Source organism: Lytechinus variegatus, chromosome 17, assembly GCF_018143015.1.
Source record: "Lytechinus variegatus isolate NC3 chromosome 17, Lvar_3.0, whole genome shotgun sequence".
Taxonomy (NCBI): Eukaryota; Metazoa; Echinodermata; class Echinoidea; order Temnopleuroida; family Toxopneustidae; genus Lytechinus; species Lytechinus variegatus.
In genome coordinates, this window is record NC_054756.1 from 13096326 (window position 1) to 13123002 (window position 26677).

The 26677-nt window shown below is 38.5% G+C and overlaps 1 protein-coding gene across 1 annotated transcript in view; it reads right to left on the reverse strand.

Annotated features, from left to right (window-relative positions):
* Positions 1 to 10779: 10779 nt before the first annotated feature.
* The window catches only part of LOC121430447 (tyrosine-protein kinase Yes-like), a 46931-nt gene continuing 31033 nt past the window's right edge, over positions 10780 to 26677 (reverse strand). Inside the window, exons 5-12 of the mRNA XM_041627714.1 lie at positions 26533 to 26636; positions 24107 to 24259; positions 20983 to 21138; positions 18887 to 19032; positions 18140 to 18253; positions 17385 to 17538; positions 14603 to 14734; positions 10780 to 11593 (exon numbers count right to left, since the gene is read on the reverse strand). Coding sequence (XP_041483648.1) covers positions 11388 to 11593; positions 14603 to 14734; positions 17385 to 17538; positions 18140 to 18253; positions 18887 to 19032; positions 20983 to 21138; positions 24107 to 24259; positions 26533 to 26636 — 1165 coding nt within the window. The 3' untranslated portion in view covers positions 10780 to 11387. The remainder of the gene's footprint in view (positions 11594 to 14602; positions 14735 to 17384; positions 17539 to 18139; positions 18254 to 18886; positions 19033 to 20982; positions 21139 to 24106; positions 24260 to 26532; positions 26637 to 26677) is intronic.

A 26677-nucleotide genomic window follows, 5' to 3' on the forward strand; every position in this document is an offset into this window, starting at 1 on the left:
TATAATGAGAAGTGCTGTATGTCTGCAATACGGGTCAGCTAGCTAAAACGGGGGAGGGGGATTAGTGGATTTGGAGCTGCCTAGCTTGCTTTCTTCCTTGTGCTTATCGATTTTTTTTTTTGGGGGGGGGCGCCGCTGGGCAATGCTATGTTGGTGACATTCGACCACTCTTTGTTTTGTTGAATTGGTAGAAAGTGTTTGCATACAGCAATCATGCACTCTGATGCACCCTGGATAGCAAAATATTTGGGCCCACTTCTTTATCTGGGCACGAATATGGGCCCAGGCATGTGAACTGCCCTTATGAGTCATATGGGCCTACATGGGCCTTTTAAGCCCATGAGCCAAAAGGGCACCTTTATGTAAAAATGGGCATCTTTGTACAAAGATTATTCTCAACATTAGATTGCGTTTCTGCCTGAAGTAGCTGTGTGTTTCGTGGAAATATATTTGAGAAAATCTTTAAAGAAGTCACTGGCGAATAGTCAAGAAACACAATGGACCCTGATGATCGGAGAGCAAAAAAAAAAAGGATCAAGGAAGAAAAAAAAGATAAGAAAGGGAATACAAATTCATAATCGAGTCTTCTTCACAGACAGTAAACATAGGGTTGCTTCAATATTGCACAACTCTCTCAAAAATGTCGGGCAACATACTGCCCACGCAACTGATACAATCGGTTAAACTTTATCCATTTCTGGGTAGTTGTGTACTTTGGTTGAAAAGCTATTCGAGAAAGGGCACTTAAGACAAGAGCACACTTGCTAACACATAAAATGGGCCCTTCTCGGGTGAAAGGGGCACAGATCACGTTCGAGGGGGGATTTTTTTTGGTACTTTTAGGAGAATTAAAGGGCACTTGATAACACATAACATTCAATAAGTAAAACGGGTCCTTAAATTATTGGGTGAATGGAGCTCAGTACACACATCCGTGATGGGGCATTTTTCTCGCGTAAAAAGGGGCACTTTTCAGTGCTTCAAAAGGTGGGGGGGCACCGTGCCCCGGCCCCCAGGATCGCCTCCCCTGTCCCAACCTTTTCATCTTATTTAACCTTTCAGTGCTTATAGTGTACAAATTTTATACGACTTCCTCTTTGCGTCATAACCATATGCCAATGATGACATACAATTTATCTTTGTGGCAAAACAATCCTTTATTACTTTTTTACTTTCGGATCAAAAACATGAAGCTAATTATGATTGAAACGAAAGCTAAATGAACTGAAATGAAACTAAGTATGGTTTTGAATTCCGAATTCTGAAATGATTCATAAAAAACTCTGAATGATAATAAACGCATGACGAGACAGCGTCCCACAAAAAAGCTTAAAACAACATGTATAGGCAAATGATGTGATATTTCGTTTAATGCAATTCATATCTTTTGAGTTTTTAGAGTTACTCTCTATGTAAGGGTCCTAATAAGGCTCTTATTAGGTGGGATTTTTATATTTTGAGAGCGGTATTTTACCTTATTTTGGATTGAGAGTCTAAAAAACATTTCAATTGAAGATATTGCCCTCTGGCCCTGCCATATCCCCCGGGGGGGGCCACTTCCATTCACGAGTGGTTACCATGCGCGACCATGGGGTCTCGAAAAGCACCCTAAACACGTGATTTCCATATTCTGAAAATGCACCCCTTAACAAGTATTGGCGTGCGAAACCCTACCCTTAACAAGTATTGGAAACAAAAGATACTCTTGGCAAATATTCCCTGAAATGAACCCCTAAACAAGTACAGGAATGTTTTATTGTTACGGGTCCTTCGGTCGTCGGCTTTACCTTATTTGGTTTAGTACGACCCCACCTTCTACACCTCGCGCAAATCGGACTCTAAGCACGAAGTGTTGGGGCAAAAAGGACATCCTTTATAAAACATTTTAATTTTGTTTTATCATCCCCGCAAATTCGACCCTAAACACGTAATTTTTCTAGCGAAATAGATACCCTTCTTTCCTTATTTTTGTGTTTTTGACACCCTTATCACGTTACGTACGTAACGTGCCCTATCGTGAAAAGGACATCCTTTTTACGTGTTTTTTTGGTCGCGCATGGTATCCACTCGTCAATGTAAGTGGCCCCCCCGGGCTGCCATCTCAGGGTCGACGCTTCTGTCTGTACTTGCCACTGGACCCCCCCCCCATACGGGTATGACACCGTAATATGGTATTCTTTCTAGTTCTTAATTTGCGATAGTTGGAAATATTCTGCCCTGCTAGTAGTTAGTATAAACAAAAATCATGACCTTCAAATTCCAAGAATAAACATTATTTCGAGCATTGAGAGTCCTTTCGGGTTTATAAGTCAAGACAATATAAAAACATATACTGTTACTACACGAATAATTAAATCTTACCAATCCATTTATTTCCTTATCATGTCTTCATTTGTTGTTATCCAGTCCCTTCTTGTTGCTCGTACTTTCCCCTTTCTAATACTACCTTACTTTCATCTCAACCCTCTTTCGTTCTGTCTTTTTCACCTTTACTCTCCAATCCCGCGCCTCGATCATTTCCGCCTCACCATTTCTACCTATTCATCCATTTGCATCATCCCTCTCATTTCATCCAGCTCTTCTTTCCTCTTGTCTTCCCTATCCCTCCTTAAAAACTCTCCCCAATCCCCTCTATGGCCGTACTCGGCGGGAGGCGGGGGGGGGGGGGGAGGGCCGGGTAGTTGCCCCCAGATATTTTGGAGTTTTTTTTTTTTTACTGAACATTGTTACAAAGTTCTCCAAAAGTGTGAACAAAAATGCAAAAGTGCACTAATGAGCAGCTCAGTCTCTTCTCTCTCGCTTTCGAGTTTCTTCAAAAATTGTTTGCGTCTTGCCACTCCCCTCCCCAGAACAAAATTTCTGCATACGGCCATGATACTCTCTTTCTCCCCCTCTCTGTCACCCTCTTCCTCTCTCTTCCACTAACTCCATCCCCCTCTCCGTCACCCGGCCTCTTCCACCAACCCCTCCTCCCATGTCTCTCCGTCACCCTCTTCCTCTCTCTTCCATCATGCTTCGATCCAACAACCTCTTTTTCTCCCCCTCTCTCCGTCACCTTCTTCCTCTCTCTTCCACCGACCCGTCTTTCTCCCCCTAGCTCTCTTCCACAACCCCTCTCCGTCACCCTCTTCCACCATCCCCTCCTTCCCCCTCGCCCCCCCCCCCCCCTCTCCGTCACCCTCTTCCACAAACCCCTCTTTCTCCCCCTCTCTTCGTCACCCTCTTCCTCTCTCTTCCACCAACCCCTTTTCTCCCCCTCTCTTCCACAACCCCTCTCCGTCACCCTCTTCCTCTATTACATCCACCAACCCCTCTTTCTCCCCCTCCCTCTCTCTTCCACCAACCCCTCTTTCTCCCCCTCTCTCCGTCACCCTCTCCCTCTCTCTTCCACCAACCTCTCTTTCTCCCCCCCTCTCCGTCACCCTCTTCCAACCCCTCTTTCTCCCCTTTCTCCGTCACCCTCTCCCTCTCTCACCAACCCCTCTTTCTCCCCCTCTCTCCGTCATCCTCTCCCTCTCTCTTCCACCAACCCCTCTTTCTCCCCCCTCTCCGTCACCCTCTCCCTCCTCACCAACCCCTTTCTCCCCCTCTCTCCGTCATTCTCTTCCTCTCTCTTCCACCAACCTCTCTTTCTCCCCCTCTCCTTCACCCTCTTCCAACCCCTCTTTCTCCCCCTCTCTCTGTTACTCTCTCCCTCTCTCTTCCACCAACCCCCTCTTTCTCACCACCCATACCACTTTCCAGTGTTTCCTCAGATCCAAAACAAACTTCCCGAAATTTTCAAGTTTGAATTTTAACAAAAATCGGGCAATAATACAGCGAGCCTAAATTTGGTCCAAGTGACAAAAATCAAGGAATTTTGTTAAAGCTCTCTTTAAAAATAGGAACAAAATTACAAAAGCGCGAGCGAAAAATATTGAGCTACGTATCGAGGTAAATATTTTTCTCATTACCCAAAAATTACTTGAAAATGATCCTGATTCCCCGGAAGTTGGATAAGTGGAAACACTGCCACTCTGTTCCCCTCCTTTTACCAATCTCTCTACCAACACTTAATTTGATTTGAAAAGCCTAAGCATTACAACAAGAATCTGTGACGTCATTATTTTGCAATTTTACAGCTTTTATTCATATTTATAGACAGTCGGTATTCAATTAGTACCAGGTGAATTTGATCATTTCTAAAAATATATATATATAATATATAATCAGCTACAAAATATTGATATTTATTATATACCATCATTTACAAATTAGAGAATAATAGAGCATGATATGATGCAATAATACAGTAGACTTATTTTTGTTTCTTTTCCTATTTAAAAGGCACAAGTTTGCATGGTTAGGGAAGGATTGTTTTCTAAAAATATTCCATACCTTCCCTGCATTTATACATGAGGCTGAAAGAAAAATTCTATTCATTGTCTAGAAGAAAGAAAATGAACTTCACGTTTAAATATTTCACAGAATCTTCATCAGGAACTATTTCCAGAAAGGCACTATACCACCTATTAGCAGTAGGCCTATTGTTTTAAGATGAAATAATTGTACACATTTAAATTCATTGTGAGAATTAGCCAGTGATAAAATACCTACTATACCAGCTTCAAAACATTGGAATGATAAGCCACTTACACTTTAACCATCTTCATCAGTAACACAGCCAGTACAGCCTCACCTTGTTCCCAATTTGCAGATTCAAAATTACATGAAAGCAAACACAATTCAATTCATACTCTTTGGACCTAATAGAAAAGCAATGCAGTGTAGGAGGATATTATTTGTTAACATATTATTATGGATTTACAAATGTGTAATAAAAAGGGCAGAGTTGTTAAAGGGTATTCAAAGTAAAGTAACGTGGATGAACAAGACAACATATTAGAATAAAAAAGACAGGATAAAGAACAACAAAAGGGATTTCATCCTTCTAACATCTCCTGGTGATTTGGGTCTGGTTACACATGCATCGCAATCAATCACAACTTGATATTCAACGAATCAGGATTGTGCATTTGTAACCTGTGCTTGATTCCACGAGTTGCAATTAATTTTTTGCTTTTTGACAATCCCTGATCCTCTAGATTAAGTATAATTCACAGTAAGTAAGTAAGAATTCACAGTCAAATCTACTCTATGAAATATGAAATTAACATTTGAGAACACTTGAAACTTAATGGGGGGGGTATACTACGTACTGTATATAACACAATATATATGAAAAAATCTTCAAGGATAATAGGTTATACTATAGACAGGCACCTGCTATTTGAAAGAATGGTACAGCCATGAGGCATGTATGAAAACTTAGTTTTATAAGAAAAGACGATTCATATTAATGCCACAAGCATAGCTGCAGATAACACAAACTAAAATACTCTAATACTACAAAATATGAACATTAACTATAACAAACCCTGGTACAAACCCACAAAACCTTTTCCTTTTTTGATCAATGAGTAAGAAATTATAACTCCAGAAATGATAGATTATTCCAATTTGTATTTGACACTGCCGAATATAAACCTTTGCGGAATAATTTAGGGCGCATATTTAACGCTAAGCTTGAATTTCTTGTTTTCATTTAAAAACTTGAAGTTTGACACACAAGTAGTCTTTATTCAGAAATGCTCTTTTTTTTAATGTCATACAATCTGTGTAGATGCTTCATAGGCATATTGATGATAACATAAATCTAATGCAAATGTTTAAAACACGATTCAATTTTTTTTAAGGTAATTGAACATTCAAACAAAGAATGTCGAGTTAAATCCTGTCACCTTAAGGTGAAAGGAAGACTAACGATTTGAGTGGCAACACTCATATAAACCATCAGTACAAAAGTAATTAGAAAATTCACAATCTTGAATATACAATGGAAATAGCATTATTGATAGAAAAAAAGATAAAATATTGAAATATCTCTTTGGCAGAAGCCAAAACTAACAGCATAAAGGCACGTTCACATATGTACAAATAATCCGCAACATTGTTGCATTTGAAAGAAAGCACTCTCTTTATAAATCTGTGTTCATACATGTACATGGAAGAAATATGATTACATATCAAAACATTGATTACTTATCAAAACATAAACATTTTAATTTGTAATATGACAGAGTTGCATGGAACCACTTGGATTCGGACAGATTTTCACTATTAATCCGGAATGGTATTTACATGTACATGTAAGTACTTTGTCACAAATATACATGATAGTGATAATATATCAAAAGATAGCATAAATACTGTTGTATACATTGAATAGATAGGATGAATTCAAAAACATGAGAATGATAAAGATTGTTACAAGACATAATGTAGATCGTACAACATTGGTCTATTTCATTTAAGGCACTTGCTTAAAAAGGAATGCTTGCAACGTCATGTTAAATTTCTTTAGTACACATATGTTTGACAGAGTACTGGATGAATGTTAAGAGGATTTTTTTTAAAGACCAAGAAAAATGATTTGCACATGTGGAGATACACTATGCTCCTACACTAGAAACTATAAAAAAATCATTCTAGCTTTCCAAGATTAAAAAGGTAGATCACGTGATAACATACATCATATTCATTTCATTCACGATGAATATCTGTAAGATGATCTTTGAAGGTTTCCATGGCGGAGAGAATATTGAAGGTTTTTACGGTAAACACCATGTATGTAGTCCTGAAAAGGACTGTTTGTTATTCTTTCTTGATTGTATGTTAGCTCTGACAAGAACAGTTATCGACGTTTCCATCAGCGTGTTCTGGTCAGTAGCGGACCGTGACCAGGAGGAGACAAAGCATTGGGGGGGGGGGCACTGCATTGTTTGTGAACAATGCTGTGCCCCCCAATGCTTTGTCTCCTCAGGGTCACGGTCCGCCACTGGTTCTGGTCATCATTAGGAATGAAGATCCACTTGGGTTTATAACCAGGTCGGTTATAAAGAAGTAATTAAGAATTAAGATTGAGCCAAAAGGAAAGAATTTCTATAAAAATCACATGGGCCCTGTCACATACATTAAACCTTGGTGCAGAGATGCCAAGTTCAAAGACCAGCTATGCATGAGATTTTCTGTGAATCTGAGTGAGATCACAGACATTGTGTACAATGTATATGGGGATAGGCTGTGATAGTTGCGTGAGACAGAGATTTGAGGGGATGAACAAGAGTCCAAATGCTTGAGTCTCACGCATAATGCGTGAGACTTGGTAGCTCTGGTAGTGACTACCGTAATCAAGAGGCTGATTTTAATGATTGATAGTACACGATAATCAATGCAACCAATCATAGAAATAGGGAGCGCGATCAATCACTAAGCTTTCCATTACAGGTCCCTGGGGGGTGTTTCACAAGGCTGTCTAAAGGTTACAACTGACTTTACGCTAATCAGGAACCCCGTCTTACGAAGAGAGTTGCGAGTGATCCGATCAGTTGCAACTATGGAAAGCCAGCAACGTCAAAATCCAAAATATTTGCTTGCTCAAAATATTTTCTACAAATGATGTATAGTGATACATTCACTGTGTTTTTTCTGGACGATGCAGTATGCTCCTTTTCGTTTTCAAAGGACATTGAGCAAATTTCCTGAAGAAAAAATTATGACATTGATGGATTTCCATATACTTGAGATTGATGGGATTAATCGCAACACTTTGTGAGACTGGGCCCTGGTAACTCTATCTGGCGCTACATGATAATCCTCATGTAACAGATTTAGCACCTGACAAGTTCCAGTCGTGTATGATGTCGTGCAAAACCTTACGAACAGCTTTATGAAACACCCAGCACCTGTTTCGAGTAGGCAACTGCTGACATTCCGGGGCCACGTCCATCACTCTTGAAATATGTTTAACAGCTTGTAATAACGGAATACATTTTAAAGAAAATAGAATCCAGCGTACCTGTGTATCGGGAAAGACCTTCACTAGTACTATATACAAATATACTCAACACATGTACATATAACAGATGTAGCTTCATATGAGTCTTCTATCATAGAGCTTATAGAAAGAATGTAGAGTTAATCTATATGTTCGATTCCACACAACGAATGCAATCAATGTTATGATCAATTGCTAAAGTTTGTTTAACAGACATCTGGGGCCCATCTTACGAAGAGTTGCAATGGATGCGATGAATCGCTACTATGGAAAGCCAGCAAAGTCAACAAATAACATGCATGTTGGTTCAAAAAAATTTCTAGATATTAATGTGTAGGCCTATCCATAAATTCATTGATTTCTTGACAAATTGGTGTGTTCTCCTTTGTTACATTTTGCAAATTTCCTGTATAAAAAATTGTGGCACTGATGAATTTCCATAGAGTTACGATTAATTGGATAGATCATAACTCTTTATAAGACTGGGCCCAGATGATCATAATAATAGGCATTTATATAGCGCCATCTTTCTAGAAATATTCCATTCCGAGGCACCTTGTCCTTAATATTATTATGACCCCAGCTTTAGCTCAAGCTGCCTTTCAGCGCTCATGCATTCAAGGAATTAATCCTGCCGGGTACCCATTCACCTCACCTGGGTCGAGTGCAGCACAATGTGGATAAATTTCTTGCTGAAGGAAATTACGCCATGGCTGGGATTCGAACCCAAGACCCTCCAAAGCGGAAGAGGCAATTCCCTTGCTCCCCTTTTAAGTACTTCATATGCCATTATTCATATTTGATATATCAATTAATTCTACATACAATAGTACATGTACAAGTAAGTAGTGAAACAATACATGAGGATTACTAAAATGTGAATTCATAAAGTACATGTACCTTTTCAAAGGTTGATTTGATATGTTTCCTGCAAGAACCCTACAGGCAGCCTTTTCAATGCCAAACCTCACATTTCATCAGAAACAAAACAATGAGCAAAGTCAGAAGCACCTACTACGACAAGACGCGCAGCACCTTCATAGATGCGTTACATACTTTTGACATGCTACCCTATTTCTCTTGTTGCTGTTCTCAGTACTACCAAGTAAAAAAAAAAAAACAATTGGAAGTCAATGTTCATAAACCAGATGAAAGGCAAAGTATGGGCTGACAATAAAAACTTCGCTAGTTAAATGACAGCTTAATGGCGCAGTCAATGTTCCCCTGCGGCAGCCGTACGACATGTTGAAAACAGCTGTTTCAACAATTTTGTACCAGCTACGGATAGGTGGTTGGAATGAAAAGGAGTAAAAAGGCTGTTTTCGACTCGTCGAACGGCCACTCTAGGGAAAATGTGACTGCAACATAAGTCTAAGCATTTTTGCAGACCAGGGGGTGTTTCACAAAGACTTAAGCATGACTTAAGTCGCACTTAAATGCCGACGCGTACATGATATGCAACGCGCCATCTTATTGATAGATACGCATTAGTGCACGTCCTCATGACACGATCTGACCAATGTTGTCCTGCCTTTTATACCGCGCGCAACTAGACATTTAAGTGCGACTCTAAGTCATACTTAAATCTTTGTGAAACACCCCCCAGGATCCTGTAACACAAAGGTTAGCGATTGATCATATGCAGGATTTCCACGATTGATTGTACATTGCAGTCAATTCAATTAATCACTAAAAAGAAGAAGCTCTAAGATCATTGCTCAGCTTTGTGTTACGGGCCCCAAAATATACAAAACCTGTATTAATCATATCTAACGAGTCATATTTTGCAATAGTCCAACATATACATATTAATGTGGTCCCAAAACAAAGGAACCTCTGCAGATTATTACTGTAAATGAGAGTAGGATATTGCTTTCAGAGTTTGTTGCACTTTAACACAATAAAGATGATGCTAACACACCTGAATGGACTAAAAGCTGCCAACCTGAACAAAATTTCAGTATTTTTAAAGCTGAAAATCAGTATTTTAGAAATACCATAGGACAACACATAAAAATGAAACTTGAGAAATAAGTATTTTGCATGAAACCATCTGTATTCTTCTCATTTTTCAGAACTAAATACGGAATATCTTTACTACTTGGCAGCTCTGTATAAGCCTAAAGCCGGGGTAATAATAATAGCAGGGCCCGCTGGTAGAACAGTTTTCGAAACTGAAGTGGCTGACCTGGTAAATATACCTATATTATTATTATTATAGATATAAATGTCATGGTGCTATAACCACAGAGTGGGATCATATACAATTATTATACATCATGCATTAATAGGTGATTGATTATATAGAATGTGTACTGTGACGGTGAGAATCGACAATCGTTTGTGCATACAGTGTTACACTGGCTCAACATCATGTGTTGAGGGGTGAGAGATCAATTTTCAAAAGATTCATTATCATGGCAGTTTAGATACAGCAGCGAGATTGGAAACAAACCGGGTAACGAGTGGAATGCCTCAGGCCGTCTCACCTGAATTACGCGATGCAGTAATCAGGAATATTTTAATTAATAATGCAAGAAATCATATTGAAACAACTACAAAAGGCAGAGTCCTATAATGATACAGGTAACATAACCTAGCCGAAGGATTTACATGAGACTAAGAAAGAATGTTTTATGAACTGGATAGTCTAAAAGCTATATAATCTTTCTGAACATGATATTAATATTCTCTATGAAATCAATGTTTCATGGATGACATCAAAGGAGATTTAATATCTGACCTTGCTTACAGTATAAGCAGTGTTAACAGACAATGCATTGATGATAAACCAGGCCACCCTTGGACAATTTCAAAAAGTAATCTAGTCCGGCCCCCTATACTGGGACTTAATTGAAAAATAAATGGGGACACAATGTACATGTATAAAGAATGATTGTTAATTCAACGATACTACCATTCTTCTCACTATCGAATGAATGAGTTTTTTCAAGTACTTCTGAAAAAAAAAATCATGGTATATAGACAGTACACACAAAATTTCTATGTATAAAACACACACAATCATACTGGAAGACATGTACAGTTGCAATGAAGATTAATAGTTCTGTTGTTTTCCTTTTTTTTTCCATATTCAATGACAGGCACCTCAGGATAACCACAATTTAATCATACGGTGGAAAAAAAAGGCAATGGACTTTCCAAAAAAAATTATGACAAAAAAAAAAATTAGATAAATATTCACTTTATAAGTTCTATATCATTATTTTGATGAGTTACCACTGCTGCAGAAAAAGATATGTGAAACATTTCCCCATCGGGGGAGCATTCCACTGAACAGATGGTCAGTGAATTCCACTGACTATTTGTGATAAGCTGCTGAAATCCATGCATCTGATTGGCTTAGAGCAAATTTGTCAGTGAAGCACCCTTCTGATCTCTCTTCTGAGCTCATGGATGGCAAGCTGTAGGGTTGCGCACCACTCTCACAGTACAACACACACCAATATCTGCAGCAGTGGGAACGTCGCTACTACCACCCCTCCGTGACTCAGTCGGCCTCTCGGTAGTTTGGTTCCGTCGAGACGAAGTAGTCGTCCAGGAATGATTGCAGGAATTCAAACGTAGGTCTTTGCTGGGGATCTTTGTGCCAGCATTTTAACATACACATGTCGTAGAGGGAGTCGGGGCAGTTGTGCATGCATGGCATCCTGTAACCTCTTTCGACCTGCTCTAATACTTCCATGTTCATCATACCTGCGAAGTAAAATTTAAGTATACACAAAAAATAATAATAAAGTGGGTTGCAAGTTTCTGTTTGTGGTAACTCCCGTAGGAACTCGGCAGGACAGCATTTTGCTAGTAAACACCAAGCTGGAATATAACCAATTACCTTGGAAACATTTTACGTCTAGGTTTAGTCATAGTGGCTGATGTAATAGATGACTGATATCACTCTTGGGCCTTTTTATCAAAGTGGAGACAATGGCAGAGTTGGGATTCAAACTCACAACCATACGATTATGAGTCCAATGCTCTAACCACTGGTCCACACGACCCGTGTGACCATAAGCCATCTGAAAACCCACTATTCCAACACTCACTGAGCAGCACGGCCCTGGAAAGCAGAGTGCTCAAGCATCCCAAAGATTTGAAGCACCTCCCCAAGAATTTCCTCTTTTTTTCTTGTCAAATGTATCCTGGAACAAAATCAACTTCATTTTTGTTGCGACACTTTTTTTTATTGCTTGTTGAATATTTCCTGTAACAAAATTACCTTTCTTTAGCAAAGTCATTTTTTTCAATATAAAACCATCACCTGTTTAAAAAATCATTCCTACAACCATGCTGAGCTACCAAATATCCATAGTGGTTTAGCTGTTTGAAAAGTGTCCTGTTGGTATACAAAAATCTGTGGGCTTTGTGTTTAAGTATGGAAAACCTAGAGTTGATGTCATACAATACTCCCATGCTTTTACTCTGATCCACCTGTCCTTAACACAGGGTTCCCAGAGATAACAGAATTCCATGACTTTTCCATGACTGAATTGCTGCTTTCCATCACTTCCCGTGATGTCCCGGGATTTATGTAGAACTCGGGATGTCACAAAACTGGGAAAAATGGAACTTGCATGTAAGAACACCAATTACAATAGCAGAGTATGATCACAGAGTATGAGAGTTGCGAGAAGCGACCAACTGGAAAGCTGCCAGAGCCAAGAGATAAATGCAATTCCATGATTTTTTCGCAAATTTTCCAAACTCCCTGACTTTCCCCCGACTTTCCCAACCGCAAACTTTTCCAGGATTATCCATGACTGTGGGAACCGTGTTTACATGCATGTTTAGCAATAGCAGTGTACATAGGCGGCGGAAGCGGGGGGGACGTCTCCCCCCCCTAAATTTGAGGAGGGGGGGACGGTCCCCCCTAAATTTGTTGTTGATGACCCTTTTTTTTTTTTTTGCTTGTCAATTTATTTTCCTACGTCCCCCCTAAAATTTTTGGGTTGAGAACCTTTTTTTTTGGCTTGTCAAATTTTTTTTGGTTGTCCCCTCCTAAGATTTTTGGCTTCCACCGCCAATGGCAGTGTATGAGTTGGAGAATGGTGTTAGATTGCAGCGTGGTTTAGTGGTGTTTTGGTTGTGGTTCAAGCACAGTAGCCACATCCTGTCCGTGATCAACCTGGTGGGTGTTTCATAAAGCCGTTTGTAAGATAAGAACGACTGGTGAACCTTTCTTTTGGTAAATGGTATACACCATAGGCGATGGTTTAGCGCGTAAGAAAGGATTACCAGTCGTTCTTGAAGTCGCTCTTAACTTGCGAACAGCTTTATGAAACACCCGCCATGATCTTGCCCGGAAAAGGTTCAATCGTCACGCAGCGTCCGCTATTGTTCGTCTATTGTTCCTGGCTGCTGGCAATCGTCTCCTTTTCCAAACACCTCCTAAAACCACTTCTTCTTCCTTTAGTACCATACCAACCAAAACCCATAAATCATTGTATACCAAATGAATACTTTTTAAACAGTCAACCACTATTGATAATGAAGCTTGTTTCAACATACAACATAACAAAATTCCTTAAAGATAAATTCCAGTTCTGGTAACGATCTCAAAATGACTTTTGACAGAATCTAATAAAATGACCACCCACGTTCTGGAAGAAATTGTGTAATTGCTGAGAAATAAGCAAAATAAGCGCAAATTCGGTCACTTCCATTGGGTCTTTATTCCAGCAATAATATTACACTGTCCCACGTGAGCCAATCTGTGTTGGCGATCTTCAGTGTGATCGTATTTCAGCTTAGATTTTATGATTTCACAAAGTTCAGTTCATGTAACTGTACCAGATCTAGATCCTCGATGATATACTGACAATTAAGGTTTTACAGACTTTCTCTGCAACTACTTTCATTTATCTTTAAGATGGTAAACCACTCAAAATTGCCCCTTCACAATAAACTGATCAAGACTGCCTGCCTGTCTCCATGCATTACAATGACCCTTCTCTAGATTTAGCATGGTAACTGTCATAAGTGATAAGACTTTCCAAAACCAACAATAAGTCTCTGAGGATAGTTCTCTGCAAATAGCCAAGATGATGATTTGGTCTTCAAAACATAAACATTTGCAAATTAACTTGAAGTTCATGAAAGAATTATTCTCGTCTGCATGCTGTCAAAATTTAAAGTTGTGAAGTTGAATAAGGCAACAAACAAGAGTTTCTTTGACACCACTTTTTTGCGGACAGCTTCAAAGTTTCATTGAGTCTGCACAGTATGCACATCACATGCTGGAGTGAACCTCGAATATCAAGCCTTTGTTTTTCTTTATCTTTTGAGAGGAGGAGGTGCACATACAGGTGGTCTTTATAAAATCATATCTACTAACCTAAATAGGGAATACGACCATAGGTGACCAGCTCAGTTAATAGAATACTTTCTAGAATTCTAAAATTCCACAACACAAGAAGTTTCAATTCCATACTTTATCCATATCATTTGTTTTGCAATTATCTCTGTTATTGTTTGAATATTTTTTGTGCCATTATTAATTTGTAACTACATCGCAATTCGGCCTTAGCCGCGATGATGTATTTATTTTTATGAATAAACCATCTATCTATCAATCTGTCTGTCTGTCTGTCTGTCTGTCTATCTATCTATCTATCTATCTATCCAGAAACCAGATTACATAGTGAATTGGCCATAGAGGGCAGTATATAAGGTTGTCTCTATACAGAGGTTATATCTACATGTACCTACCTGGATAGGGAATACGACCATAGGTGACCAGCTCAGTTAATAGAATACCAAACGACCAGACATCAGATTTGATTGTGAATCGGCCATAGAGGGCAGCCTCTGGTGACGTCCACTTGATGGGGAACTTCGCACCTACGATTAAAAGGAGAAAATACGTCAACAACAGTCAAAAAGTTTGAAGATGGAAAATGTGAGAACCGGGCAATGTTTTCTGACAAGCCCTATTGAATCCCACAATTACCATAAGCACAGTGCCTCTCAGCCAATCAAAATCAAGGCATGTTGTCAGATCAGACAACTTTTCAGACAAAAAATGTTGATGAAACACTTCATAGAAGGGAGGGGGTGTTTCACAAAGTCAGACTAAACATTTTACCTTATTTAAATCAAAGTTTTCACATGCAAATTTAAAATGTTTTAAACTTGTAAAAACACTTTCTATCAATCGCTTTTTAGGTCACAATTATGAAGTTTTATTCTCTAAGTACTTTTTTGCTGCCACAACTATGAAGGGGGGGTGAGCTGGGCTACCAAAAATGAACAATACAACTTCACTAGATTATGCCATAAGCCAGGTAAGTGTTACACATATCTGTTCTTACAAGGGACTTGGTGAATGACTAGTGATCCTTTCTCGGGCACTGGATCAGCATTAATGAAAATATGGTGTACATAAGTCTATCACCATACTTGCCAACTTTAGAAGAAAAAAAAGAGGAATCCATTTTTCACGCAGAGTAACGGCGTGTGACATTTTGCGCGGGAAGGGTGTGGGGGTACCCCCCTGCCACGGTTAGAAATTTTTGGAATTTTAGAACATGAAATGGGGGGCTTTCCTTCACTTTTGAAGTGCCTTTTACCTGTCCACAAAGGAGAAAAATATCTTAATTTTGTCCCAAAGTAATGAAATATGAAACAGGAAAATCAACAGGATTCATTTCATGACATTGTACCATATTTTTTTACTTCAAAAACATGTATTTCCATTACAATAATAACTGGATATTTCTCAGAGTATTCGGCCAAATCGTGGTTTTGGGAACCACTCGTAGATTTGTGTACGCGCACTTGTGTACAAAGTTAATGGAGGTGGAAATAGGGAACCGTGCGTGTGACTGACTAAAGCGCTGCTGTATTGAAGTGAACGGTGGTTCCCAAAATCACGATAATGCCGAATACTCCTTGTATTTCTAAACAATTTTGGCTTTATTTCACGAAAAAAGACTAACAGTCTAAATGCATATGTAACTTACACATGAATTTATTCAATTGCAAATGCACCGGTACGGTACTCACTAACCCAGGGAGCTCCGACCCGCGAAGCGAGCGGGCCGCGACTGGGCTAGGTACCGGTACTCAGTCACTGCCCACTGCACTCACGCACTGTCTGTAAACGATCGGAATCACAGTCACAACTCACATTCACAATCCAAACGACGCATTGGCGACGGTATCCAGTTTCTACACACTAAATTTGTAATTTTGGCTTCAAAATTTCACGGAAAACTATATCCTTTGGCCATTAATCCGACGATCGTTGAGCTTGATCTTACGTTTGCACCCGCACCCATATGCACTTGCAGCGCAGTAACGGCCCGTCGATAACCCGGCGGCACAGGCCGAAGCTCCCTGGGTTAGCAGCGAGGTATACTCGCGCTCGCGACGTCGCAGCATGCATTGTATTTGCATGTGTTGTCGCTCTAGCTGTGTTTGCACGCGCTTCTGCAATGTGGGGGCTTGTGAGATAGGCAAAGTGAAAAACTACGTACAAGAGTGTGTTCAGTTAGTGGAAAAATAATGCTATTTGGGATATCGCGATATCCAGGTGCCCGCAAGCTTCAGATTGGTCTAACCTTCGCTCCAGCCGTTTTCTCAATATTATCAATGTAAAAATCAATGAAAATCTGAATTATGGGGTTGATATTCGTAATGCGGAATTGGCAATAAAAAATCGGGATGATTCCGCCAAAATCGGAATGGTTGGCAAATATGTATCACTGACCTCAAGAAAGAATCACCAGCAGCTCATAAAGTCGTTCTTGAAGGGATGGTCCGGGCTGAAAGTATTTATAGCTTAATAAATAGAGTAGAATTCACTGAGCAAAATGCCGAAAATTTCATCAAAATCGGATAACAAATAAAAAAGTTAATGAATTTTAAATTTTAGAAATATTTTGTAAAAACAGTCGTCATGAATATTGATTAGGTGGGCTGATGATGTCACATCTCCACTTGTTCTTTAGTATTTTATTATATGAAATTAGGTTTATTCAAATTTTTTCCTCCAAGAACTAGAAAAATTGGATTGACAACTGATTTAGTGCATTAGCTATTTATTGCTGCAACTTATTTCATTATAAGGGAGACATATAATTCACACAAGTATGAAATAATGAAAATATTATGGTTTTATGTAATAACATCAGAAAATGGAAAGTGGAGATGTGACATCATCAGCCCACCTAATGAATATTCATGACTGTTTTAAAAAAATATTGCTAAACTTTAAACTTCAATAACTTCTATTATTTGTTATCCGATTTTGATGAAATTTTCAGCGTTTTGCTTAGTGAATTCTACTCTATGTATTAAGATATAGTTTCAGCCCGGATCATCCCTTTAACTTGAGAACAGCCCTATGAGACACCCATGCTATGTAAATGTATGAATTTTCTTTTATTACACGTAGGCTTACTAAGCCCCTCAGTAGAAATTCCCATTCAAAATATAGAACACAAACCAATTTCATTTTAACTCATCATAAAAAGTAATTAGAGCTTACCTTGTCTTGCCTGGTACTCGTTATCCTCTATCATTCGGGCAAGGCCAAAGTCAGCTACTTTACAGATATTACCAGTGTTCACCAACACATTCCTCGCAGCGAGATCTCGATGAACAAAGTTCTTCCTTTCTAGGTACGCCATCCCATTGGCAATCTACACGAGGGTCAAAGGTCACATAGAGGCCATTAGCTTCTACCTGCCTTTAAGGCACATTATGTATTAAGCGCTCTAGAAATACAATGTATCATTACTATCATCACTAAAATCTCACTGTAAACACTGTAAATATTTAGCAATAATTGGAAACATTTGTAACTAAAAACAAAAGAGAATTCTTTTCCTGATAAACTTGTCAGACCTACATGTAAATCGTTTAAATTGGATGAAGAGGCAAGGTGTAAATTATGTATAAGTGGCAAATGTTTGTATCTTTAGCATAGTGTAATTTTTATTTTCATATTTAAAGCTTCATTTGTAGATTTGTTCATAATTGTAGATTATTTCAATCATCTCATCACAGGTTTCCCATCTGTTATGTCCTCTAACATGGCTGCTTAGGTCATGTGGGGGAATCCTCTATTGTACCTACGTTTAATTCATGAATCATATCGTGATGCCACCTGACCCTATGCTTGCAAAAGTACATTGGATAGTTCAGGCACAATAGTTCAAATTATTCACATCAAGCCTCCCATTTTGCTAGCATACAAGTTAAGCAGACGTTCTACATGAATAAATAACTGTGTAATATTACCTGTGCTCCCATGTCTACAAGCTGAGGTAGTTTCAGGTGTCGACCGTCTCCGTCTTTCAAGTAATCTAAAAGACTGCCATGTTTCATCAACTCTGTCACGATGTAAATAGGTTCCTGAAAGAAAGATTCAGGGAATCTATAGTTCAATAATACAGTAAAATATGCTTTTGTGTGAAAGTACTACATATATCAATCACCTTTTTTTATAATAAATTTTTGTTGTTGTAAAGTGTATAATTTTGTTCACATGTGTTGTTTGATGTAAATATAGCAGATTATTACTGGACAATGTAGAGCTTGCCTGTACTCCAAGCTACTTGGGGTTTGCTACAAATTGATGCAGAGGTTCAAGGTTCTAGCCCTGGTCATTTGGAGAAAAAATATGGTGGTGACAGGCCTGTGTTCAGAGCTTTTTCTTTTTAGAATTTTGAATAGAAGTGATTTGGAAACTTTTCTGAAAAAATAAAGGAAGAGATATTTCAACTTTCTAATGCAGTAGAGACACACATTTAGCTTGCCACATTCTAGTCATTTGTGCATTGTGCATGACATTGTGAAACTACTGCCCCCCCCCCATGCAATGCAACACCATTGACAGCTTTGTTACATGCAGCCCCATATATACACATAACTTTTGGTGGGTTTTTTAACATGTAGTCCCATATACTCTAAACCAGAGTGTGGTTTTTGACCATGGATGTAGTCCTGCATGCACTAGACCCATGTGCGGTTTTGTCGACAACGTACCCTATCTGAGCAGACTGCGTAGAGCTGTACCAGGTTTTCATGTCTACATGTCTTCATAATGGTGGCCTCAGCCAGGAAGGCTGCCGGGGTCATAGTCTTTGGCTTCAGGGTTTTGACAGCGACCTCTGTATTACCATTCCACAGACCTGAAACAAAAAATACAAGACGATGGGATGAATATTAACATGTTTCTTGGTAAAAAAGTCAAGAAGAGGCTGTAAAGTAATAATAAAGTGGTTCCAATTGTTCTGCATTTCTCAGATTTGTCCACAACAAATCAAGAGGCTGTAAAGTAATAATAAAGTGGTTCCAATAGTTCTGCATTTCTCAGTTTGTCCTCAACAGAACACGCTAAATATCATGGATTCAGTACTTGTAACATAAAATGTACCTCAATTAGAAAATAGACATGGCAATCCAATAAAATCCAGGAAGTTGCAGAGCCCCACACCAAGATTGACTTGCACAATCACAGGATGATGAGACAAATACGGTGTTGTAGCTGGTATTGGGATTGACCTCGGAAAATATGACGTATTTCCAGCAATTTGTGTTGAGCTCCGGTGTTGAATGTCCTCTGCTGAACCGAGCATTACAGCTGGTGTTGACGATCTACGTGCAATTTCCCTATTCACCAACACCAACCCCCAGGGATTGGGAAAATCGTGATTTCAAGTTCGGTGTTGGTGTTGATGAACTGTAGTTCACGAACAGGAGGCGAACACGATGAAACGCCCCCGTAAAATTATCTATTACAGTTAAGATGAGCGCAAATCATAAGAGTTTTACACATTTTAATGTAATATAATATTTATACTTTCTGATTATTGCAGTGATTTTAACCTGTGCATTCTGTACGTTAAGATTGTACTGCAATTTCCTGATTTCACTTTCGTCGTCAAGAATTTCTCACGTAAAGTTGAGATAATCAGCAGCGCAGTGCAGAGGCATGACGTCATAGGGTATCGATAACGCAATCGGTATCGCTTCTCTGAACTCAGCTCGGTGTTGGGGCTCGGTTCAGCAGCCTTTTCACGCTCTCAACACGAACACCGTACTTGAAATCACCCATTATATCTTATATGTCATACGAGCCCATCCTACTAAAGCAATGACAAGACAGCACAAACTTGACTAAACTCAGGATTATCATTTTCATTGGGTTGCAAATATTCTCAACCATCCTAAGACCTCAATGTTTTTAGCAGTTGTCATGATTGTTCATCTTGCACAAACCTATGGATCATGCTAACGTGGATATGTTCAATATTATCTTTAAAATGTTGCTTGCTTCTGGATGATCAGTCAACTACCTACTACCATCCCTTTCTCCTCACTGACCATCCTACATATACCCAGCCAAGATTACGTAAATCCCCTTCCGGCTTCGTATTGTAGTCTCCTTGTAATTACTTTTTAATGTGGTCGGCCATGTTTCATTGATTTCTCATTGCGCAATATTTGAAACAGAGTGAAAAACTGTCATGGCAAAAGCATTGATCATCATTGTATCAAACTTACGCTAAGCAAGTCCTATACTATACAAATAGGCATGAGCGTGATGGTGCGAGATTTCACATAAGGTGAAAGAAAAATGCTCTAGTCAATCAGACGTTAGCCGAGTTGAATAGAGCGTCTCATCCTTTCACAGAATGAAAAATCTCGCACTATTGCACGAATAAGAATATTCGCCATTTGTGTTGCACAATGACTTGGAAGTTAGCGAAAATACAAACAATTGTTTTTTTTCCCACACATATCTATGAAAATAAGAAAATTTTGAAAGCGAAAGTTAAAGTCGTTCAAACGCGCGTCTGATCTGCAGCAGCAATGCGCATTTCAGTCAGTAAACCCGGCCCTACGCGTATTGCACCTCAATTCACTAAGCGCATGCAATACGTTAAATCATATTTTTATGGTGAGGTCACTTTTTCCTGACCCATACAACGGTACATGTACGTGTGCAACGGTACAAATGGTTGACATTCAGCGTCTCATTTGCTAGCGTACAACAAGCTAAGTAGGTGGTGTAGAACAGGACAGCTCCCCCTTCTACATGTACTTCTTAATTTAGTGCCACTTTGAACTTGACGTACCTTTCCATACTTCTCCAAACTGTCCTGCGCCGAGCTTGGAATCTAGTCTGAGTGACTCTCTTGGTATCTCCCACATGTCCTTGCCAAGACCAGCGGTATTAGGATTCTCCTTCGGGCATGGTGTGGACAGTGAACAACACAATCCATCGGCAGATTCTAGAAAGAACAAATAAATGGATTTAAGATTTATTAAGATTTATTTTAAGATTTAAGACATCTGTGAGGGTTTCCTTCTTCAGATACGGTACAGACTGCAAACAACACAACACAGCCTATTGGCAGATTCTAGAATCAAACAAAAGTGTCGCTGTGGCGAGCAAATAATACGCCTCCTGTAACTCGGAAAATGGAGTTATTAGTCGAGGAAGAAAAGTGTAAGGTGGCATCTTGACCTTTTGACCTCAAAATCGATAGAACTCCTCAAATCCATGCTAGTATCATACACACCAAAATACATGACCCTAGGGTAAGTTAAACTGAAGTTATTGCATTTACTAAAAAAGTTAACGAACGGAAGGACAGACAGACACCGTAATAAGTCCCGTAGGACAGGAGTATAATAAAAACAAGATGGATTTAAGACATATATAGGTTTTTCTTCTTCAGCCTCAGGTATGGTACAGACTGCGAACAACACAGCCTAAACAAAGATTTTAGAAACAAAAATGAAATGGATTTAAGACATCTATTACGGTTTTCTTCTGCAGGTATGGTATGGCCTGCGAACAACACAAAACATCGCCAGATTCTGGAAACAATATAAAAGGATTTGAGGCATTTATTACTATTCTCTTATTAAAGGGATGGTCAAGGCTGTTTATAAATATTTTTTGAAAATGGTTTTATGCACATTGTCATGAATGTTCATCAGGTTGGCTGATGATGTCACATCCCCACTTTCCTTTTTTTTATGTTATTACATGAAATCATAAATGTTTCATTTTTCCATACATGTCTATTAAATGATGTCTCCATTTTGATGAAATAAAGTTGCGGCAATAAATAACTAATGCACTTAACCAGTTTTGTTAATAAACCTCATTTCATATAATAAAATACGAAAGAACAAGAGGGGATATGACATCATCAGCCCACCTAATGTATATTCATAAAGACATGCCTAGAACTGTTTCACCGGAATGCAAATCTTTAAAATTCAATAACTTTGTTATTTGTTATCCGATTTTGATCAAATTTTCAGCATTTTGCTCTGTAAATTCTACTCTACTGTATTTATTAAGATAAAAATATCTCCAGCCTGGATCATCCCATTATTAAAGGGCATAGTATCAACGAGCAACAACACAATTCATTGTCAGATTCTAGAAAGAGTAAAAGTACTTGAGAGGGTTTTCTGCTTCAATTAGGGTATCGACAGCGAGTGATATAACTCATCAATACAAATCAAAATAATCCTGATCATTTTGCTAGCATTGATTGTCAAAGCTATTTCAAACAGGCACAATCTGGCATAGTATATATGTATTACAGTACATGCTTGAGGTTTCTCAACCTTTCTGTGACTGAATAATCTCATCTCTTATACTTTGAAAATAGTTGAAAGTGATTTAAGATGACTATGGAGTATGATACCCATACACGCCAATCCCCCCCCTAATTTACCCTCTCTCTCTCTCAAGAATCCTAAATGAACCAAAAACTACATATTTTCTTTCCAAACGTGTAATTTAGGAATGCTAGAAGGTGAACATTACCAGTCGGCTAAAATGATCACTGTGGACATTACACTACAATTACTTGTATTGACAAATATAGACATGTCAAGTACAGGTGGACGAAGGATACATGATCATAGACTTTTACTTTCAGTATCACAATAATACAAATGACTTCAAGGGGAGACCTACACCAACAGAGTTTTAATTTTAACTATTGTATCTTTGTAACTGCAGGCTAAGGGCATAACTAATACTCCATGGATTGGACTTACATGTACATTACTTTCTTAATGCAGGAAGTAAATCAAAGTCACTTATGGAGGAAATGTACAGGATATAAATGTGAGTTTCTTTGATTTTTTTTTGTCAAATTGCAGACACCACATCTTCATAGTGTATTTGTTTTGTTCAGGGTTCCCACAGAAATTTGAAAACAGAATTCCATGACATTTTCATGACTAAATTCCTGCTTTCCAGTTTCCATGACTTCCTGTGACATCCCGGGAGTTAGAATTTGTAGAATTTGGGATGCCACAAAACTGGGGGAAAAATGGAAATCATGAACACCAATTATAATAGCAGAGTATCAAAGCTGCGAGACTGGAAAGCTGCCAAAGCCAAGAGCAGGCCTACCAACCTGTAAACATACAAAATAGGAGTGATTCATTTACAAAATAGGAGTCACAGCATATTTCCCATAGATGACTGTACATAATACATGGACAAAAAAGGAGAATTTTCTTTCCCTATGATATAATGGATATTAAAAATTTCCAAAAAAGGAGTAACTCCTTTTAAAAAGGAGTAGTTGGCAGGCCTGCAAGAGGTAAATGCAATTCCATGACTTTCGCATGACTCTTCACAAATTTTCAAAATTTTCTGACTTTTCCATGACTGCAAATTTTACCAGGATTTTCTATGACTGTGGGAACTCTGTTGTTTTGATTTCCTTTCATTTTTGGAGGAGGGGAGATAGGGGGGTCTGTAATTAATGATTTATGATTCAACTTAGCAAAACTAACATACAAATCACTCATACCACAAACGCGCATGTTCATCACGTACATGTACTGTATATCATCAGTAACGGTGCAGGAAATGCATGATGTCGACAGGCTATTTAACCGTAATGATAAACTTTGATGTCTTTTAGAATTCCAAAATTTAATACTTAGGGGCGACCATCTACTTTAAAGTCGCCGCGAGATGCCAGCAAAATATTCAAGAACAGTTGAGAAAATCATTTTTTTACATACCGTACAGCAGAATAATGAGAAATGTTTTTACAGCACAACTGCTTAAGTTGCTCAATAAAATAGCTCTTGAAAATGGCCTCATAATTCCATAATCACCCCAAAGTGGAAGAAAAGTAGCACCTAAAGTATGAACATTATTTTATACCCAGATCAGTGAGGTAAAACAAATAAATCCCCAAAACTACTTACGTTCATAGTGGTGGACGAGTTCTAGCAGTGTTTGGAACTGGCTTCGTTGTGTGATGTAATAGCCGGAATCATTGTCCAGTTTTCTGATTCGGTAATGCTTGATATGCTCCCCTTTACCCGGGTCGTAGTCTCGCACAGACAGAGAGAATGTACCTGAAGAAAAAATATAATAAACAAAATACAACAATGAATGATAAAAGGCGCGATCGACGTAAGAAAGAATTTGAATATTTCTATTGTGCATACATCATTTCCAAGGAATGCTCAATGCACCCAACGAAAAAACAAACAGTAAAGGATATTAGAAATATCATCATACATAAATTAGGGATGCCAGTTGGAATTGATCAGAGGGCTTGAAAATCACCTAGAATACAATATTATGTACACAAAAGTGCTAAAAATATGGCCTGAAAATAAACTGCCAGAGCCTGAATTCAGGCTTTTGCCTGAAGACTGGCATCCTTGATGAATCAAAGAAAAAATCAAAATGCAAAGTGAAAGGAACAGAGGGGGTTAGCTAGGATATTAAAGTTTTATCCAGAGACTTTATATTGGCACAATTTTTTTATGCTCGGACACAGAAATCTCTTGAACTTTTCTCCTATTCTCTATAACATTTTTTTGCTTGGAAATGCCCCAATTACCAATGTCATATAAATGGGGTGAAAAACAGCCCTTCATAAAAATTGTCATATTTATTTCAAATTTGATTGCAATTTTTGTGTTTTATTTACCATTTTGCACATTTAACTATTGTATTTTTAATCACTAGAGGGTATTCATTTGTCTCGCAATCTACTATGGTCAACAAGGAAATTCGTGATCACTCTCGCAAAAAGTGTTCACTGGCTTTCTAGGAAATTCGTGATCACTCTCGCAAACAAGTGGAATGCCTCTGGCCGTCTCACCTGCATCACGCGGTTCAATATAGCAGCAGTGCTGACTTTGCATACTACTCTAACTCGCACAAGATGTTCAGTGATACATGGTTACTCTTATGTCCTCTTTTTATGAACTAGACCAATAAACTTACAGAGATATGATGGTTATTCAACAAAAAACCCCAACATGGCCAAAGTTCATTGACCTTACATGACCTTTGACCTTGATCATGTGACCTGAAACTGGAACAGGATGTTCAGTGATACTTGATTACTCTTATGTACAAGTTTCATGAATCAGATCCATAAACTTTCAAAGTTATGATGGTAATTCAACAGATACACCCAATTCGGCTAAAGTTCATTGACCTTTGACCTTGGACATGTGACCTGAAACACGCACAGGATGTTCAGTGATACTTGATTACTCTAATGTCCAAGTTTAACGAACTAGACCAATAAACTTTCAAAGTTATGATGGTAATTCAACAGATACCCCCGATTCGGCCAAAGTTCATTGACCCTAAATGACCTTTGACCTTAATCATGAGACCTGAAACTTGCACAAAATGTTCAGTGATGCTTGATTACTATTATGTCCAAGTTTCATGAATCAGATCCATAAACATTCAAAGTTATGATGGGAATTCAACAGATATCCCCAATTCGTCCAAAGTTCATTGACCCTAAATGACCTTTGACCTTGGTCATGTGACGTGAAACTCATGCAGGATGTTCAGTGATACTTGATTAACCTTATGTTCAAGTTTCATGAACTAGGTCCATATATTTTCTAAGTTATGATGACATTTCAAAAACTTAACCTCAGGTTAAGATTTCGATGTTGATTCCTCCAACATGGTCTAAGTTCATTGACCCTAAATGACCTTTGACCTTGGTCATGTGACATGAAACTCTAATAGGATGTTTAGTAATACTTGATTAACCTTATGGCCAAGTTTTATTAACTAGGTCCATATACTTTCTAAGTTATGATGTCATTTCAAAAACTTAACCTCAGGTTAAGATTTGATGTTGATGCCGCCGCCGTCGCCGTCGGAAAAGCGGCGCCTATAGTCTCACTTTGCTTCGCAGGTGAGACAAAAATGTTCACTAGCTTACAAGTTCACAAGCTTTTGAGTGCCGCTGCAACTCTTTATCACTTGATAAAGGCACTCGAAAACTCGTGAACTTGTAAGCTAGTGAACAATTTTTGCGAGAGTGATCACAAATTTCCTAGAAAGCCAGTGAACACTTTGCGAGAGTGATCACGAATTTCCTTGTTGACCATAGTAGATTGCGAGACAAATGAATACCCTCTAGCGATTATTTCAATCCGCAATAATGAACCTATTTAGTATTATTGTATTTTTCATACTAAATAAAGTCAACTGAGCTGAAATATATTCCTCTACTAGTTTCATAGATTATGGAAAATCAGAGACTACAATTCTCTGATGTTCATGAAACCTTTTAGACCATCTTTTTCTTCATCCTACCTTCTTTTTTATCTTTCTTTCAATCTATTATTCTTCTACTCACCGGGATTTGCCTCTCCATCTCTCACAATAAAAGTTCCTTTCTGAAGCCCGGGAGCCAGGAGCTTCTTCTCTGCATCCTTACGACCGACCTTGCCAAAGTACCAACTGGGCAGGGAAACAGAAGAAAAATAACAATGATGGCAAAT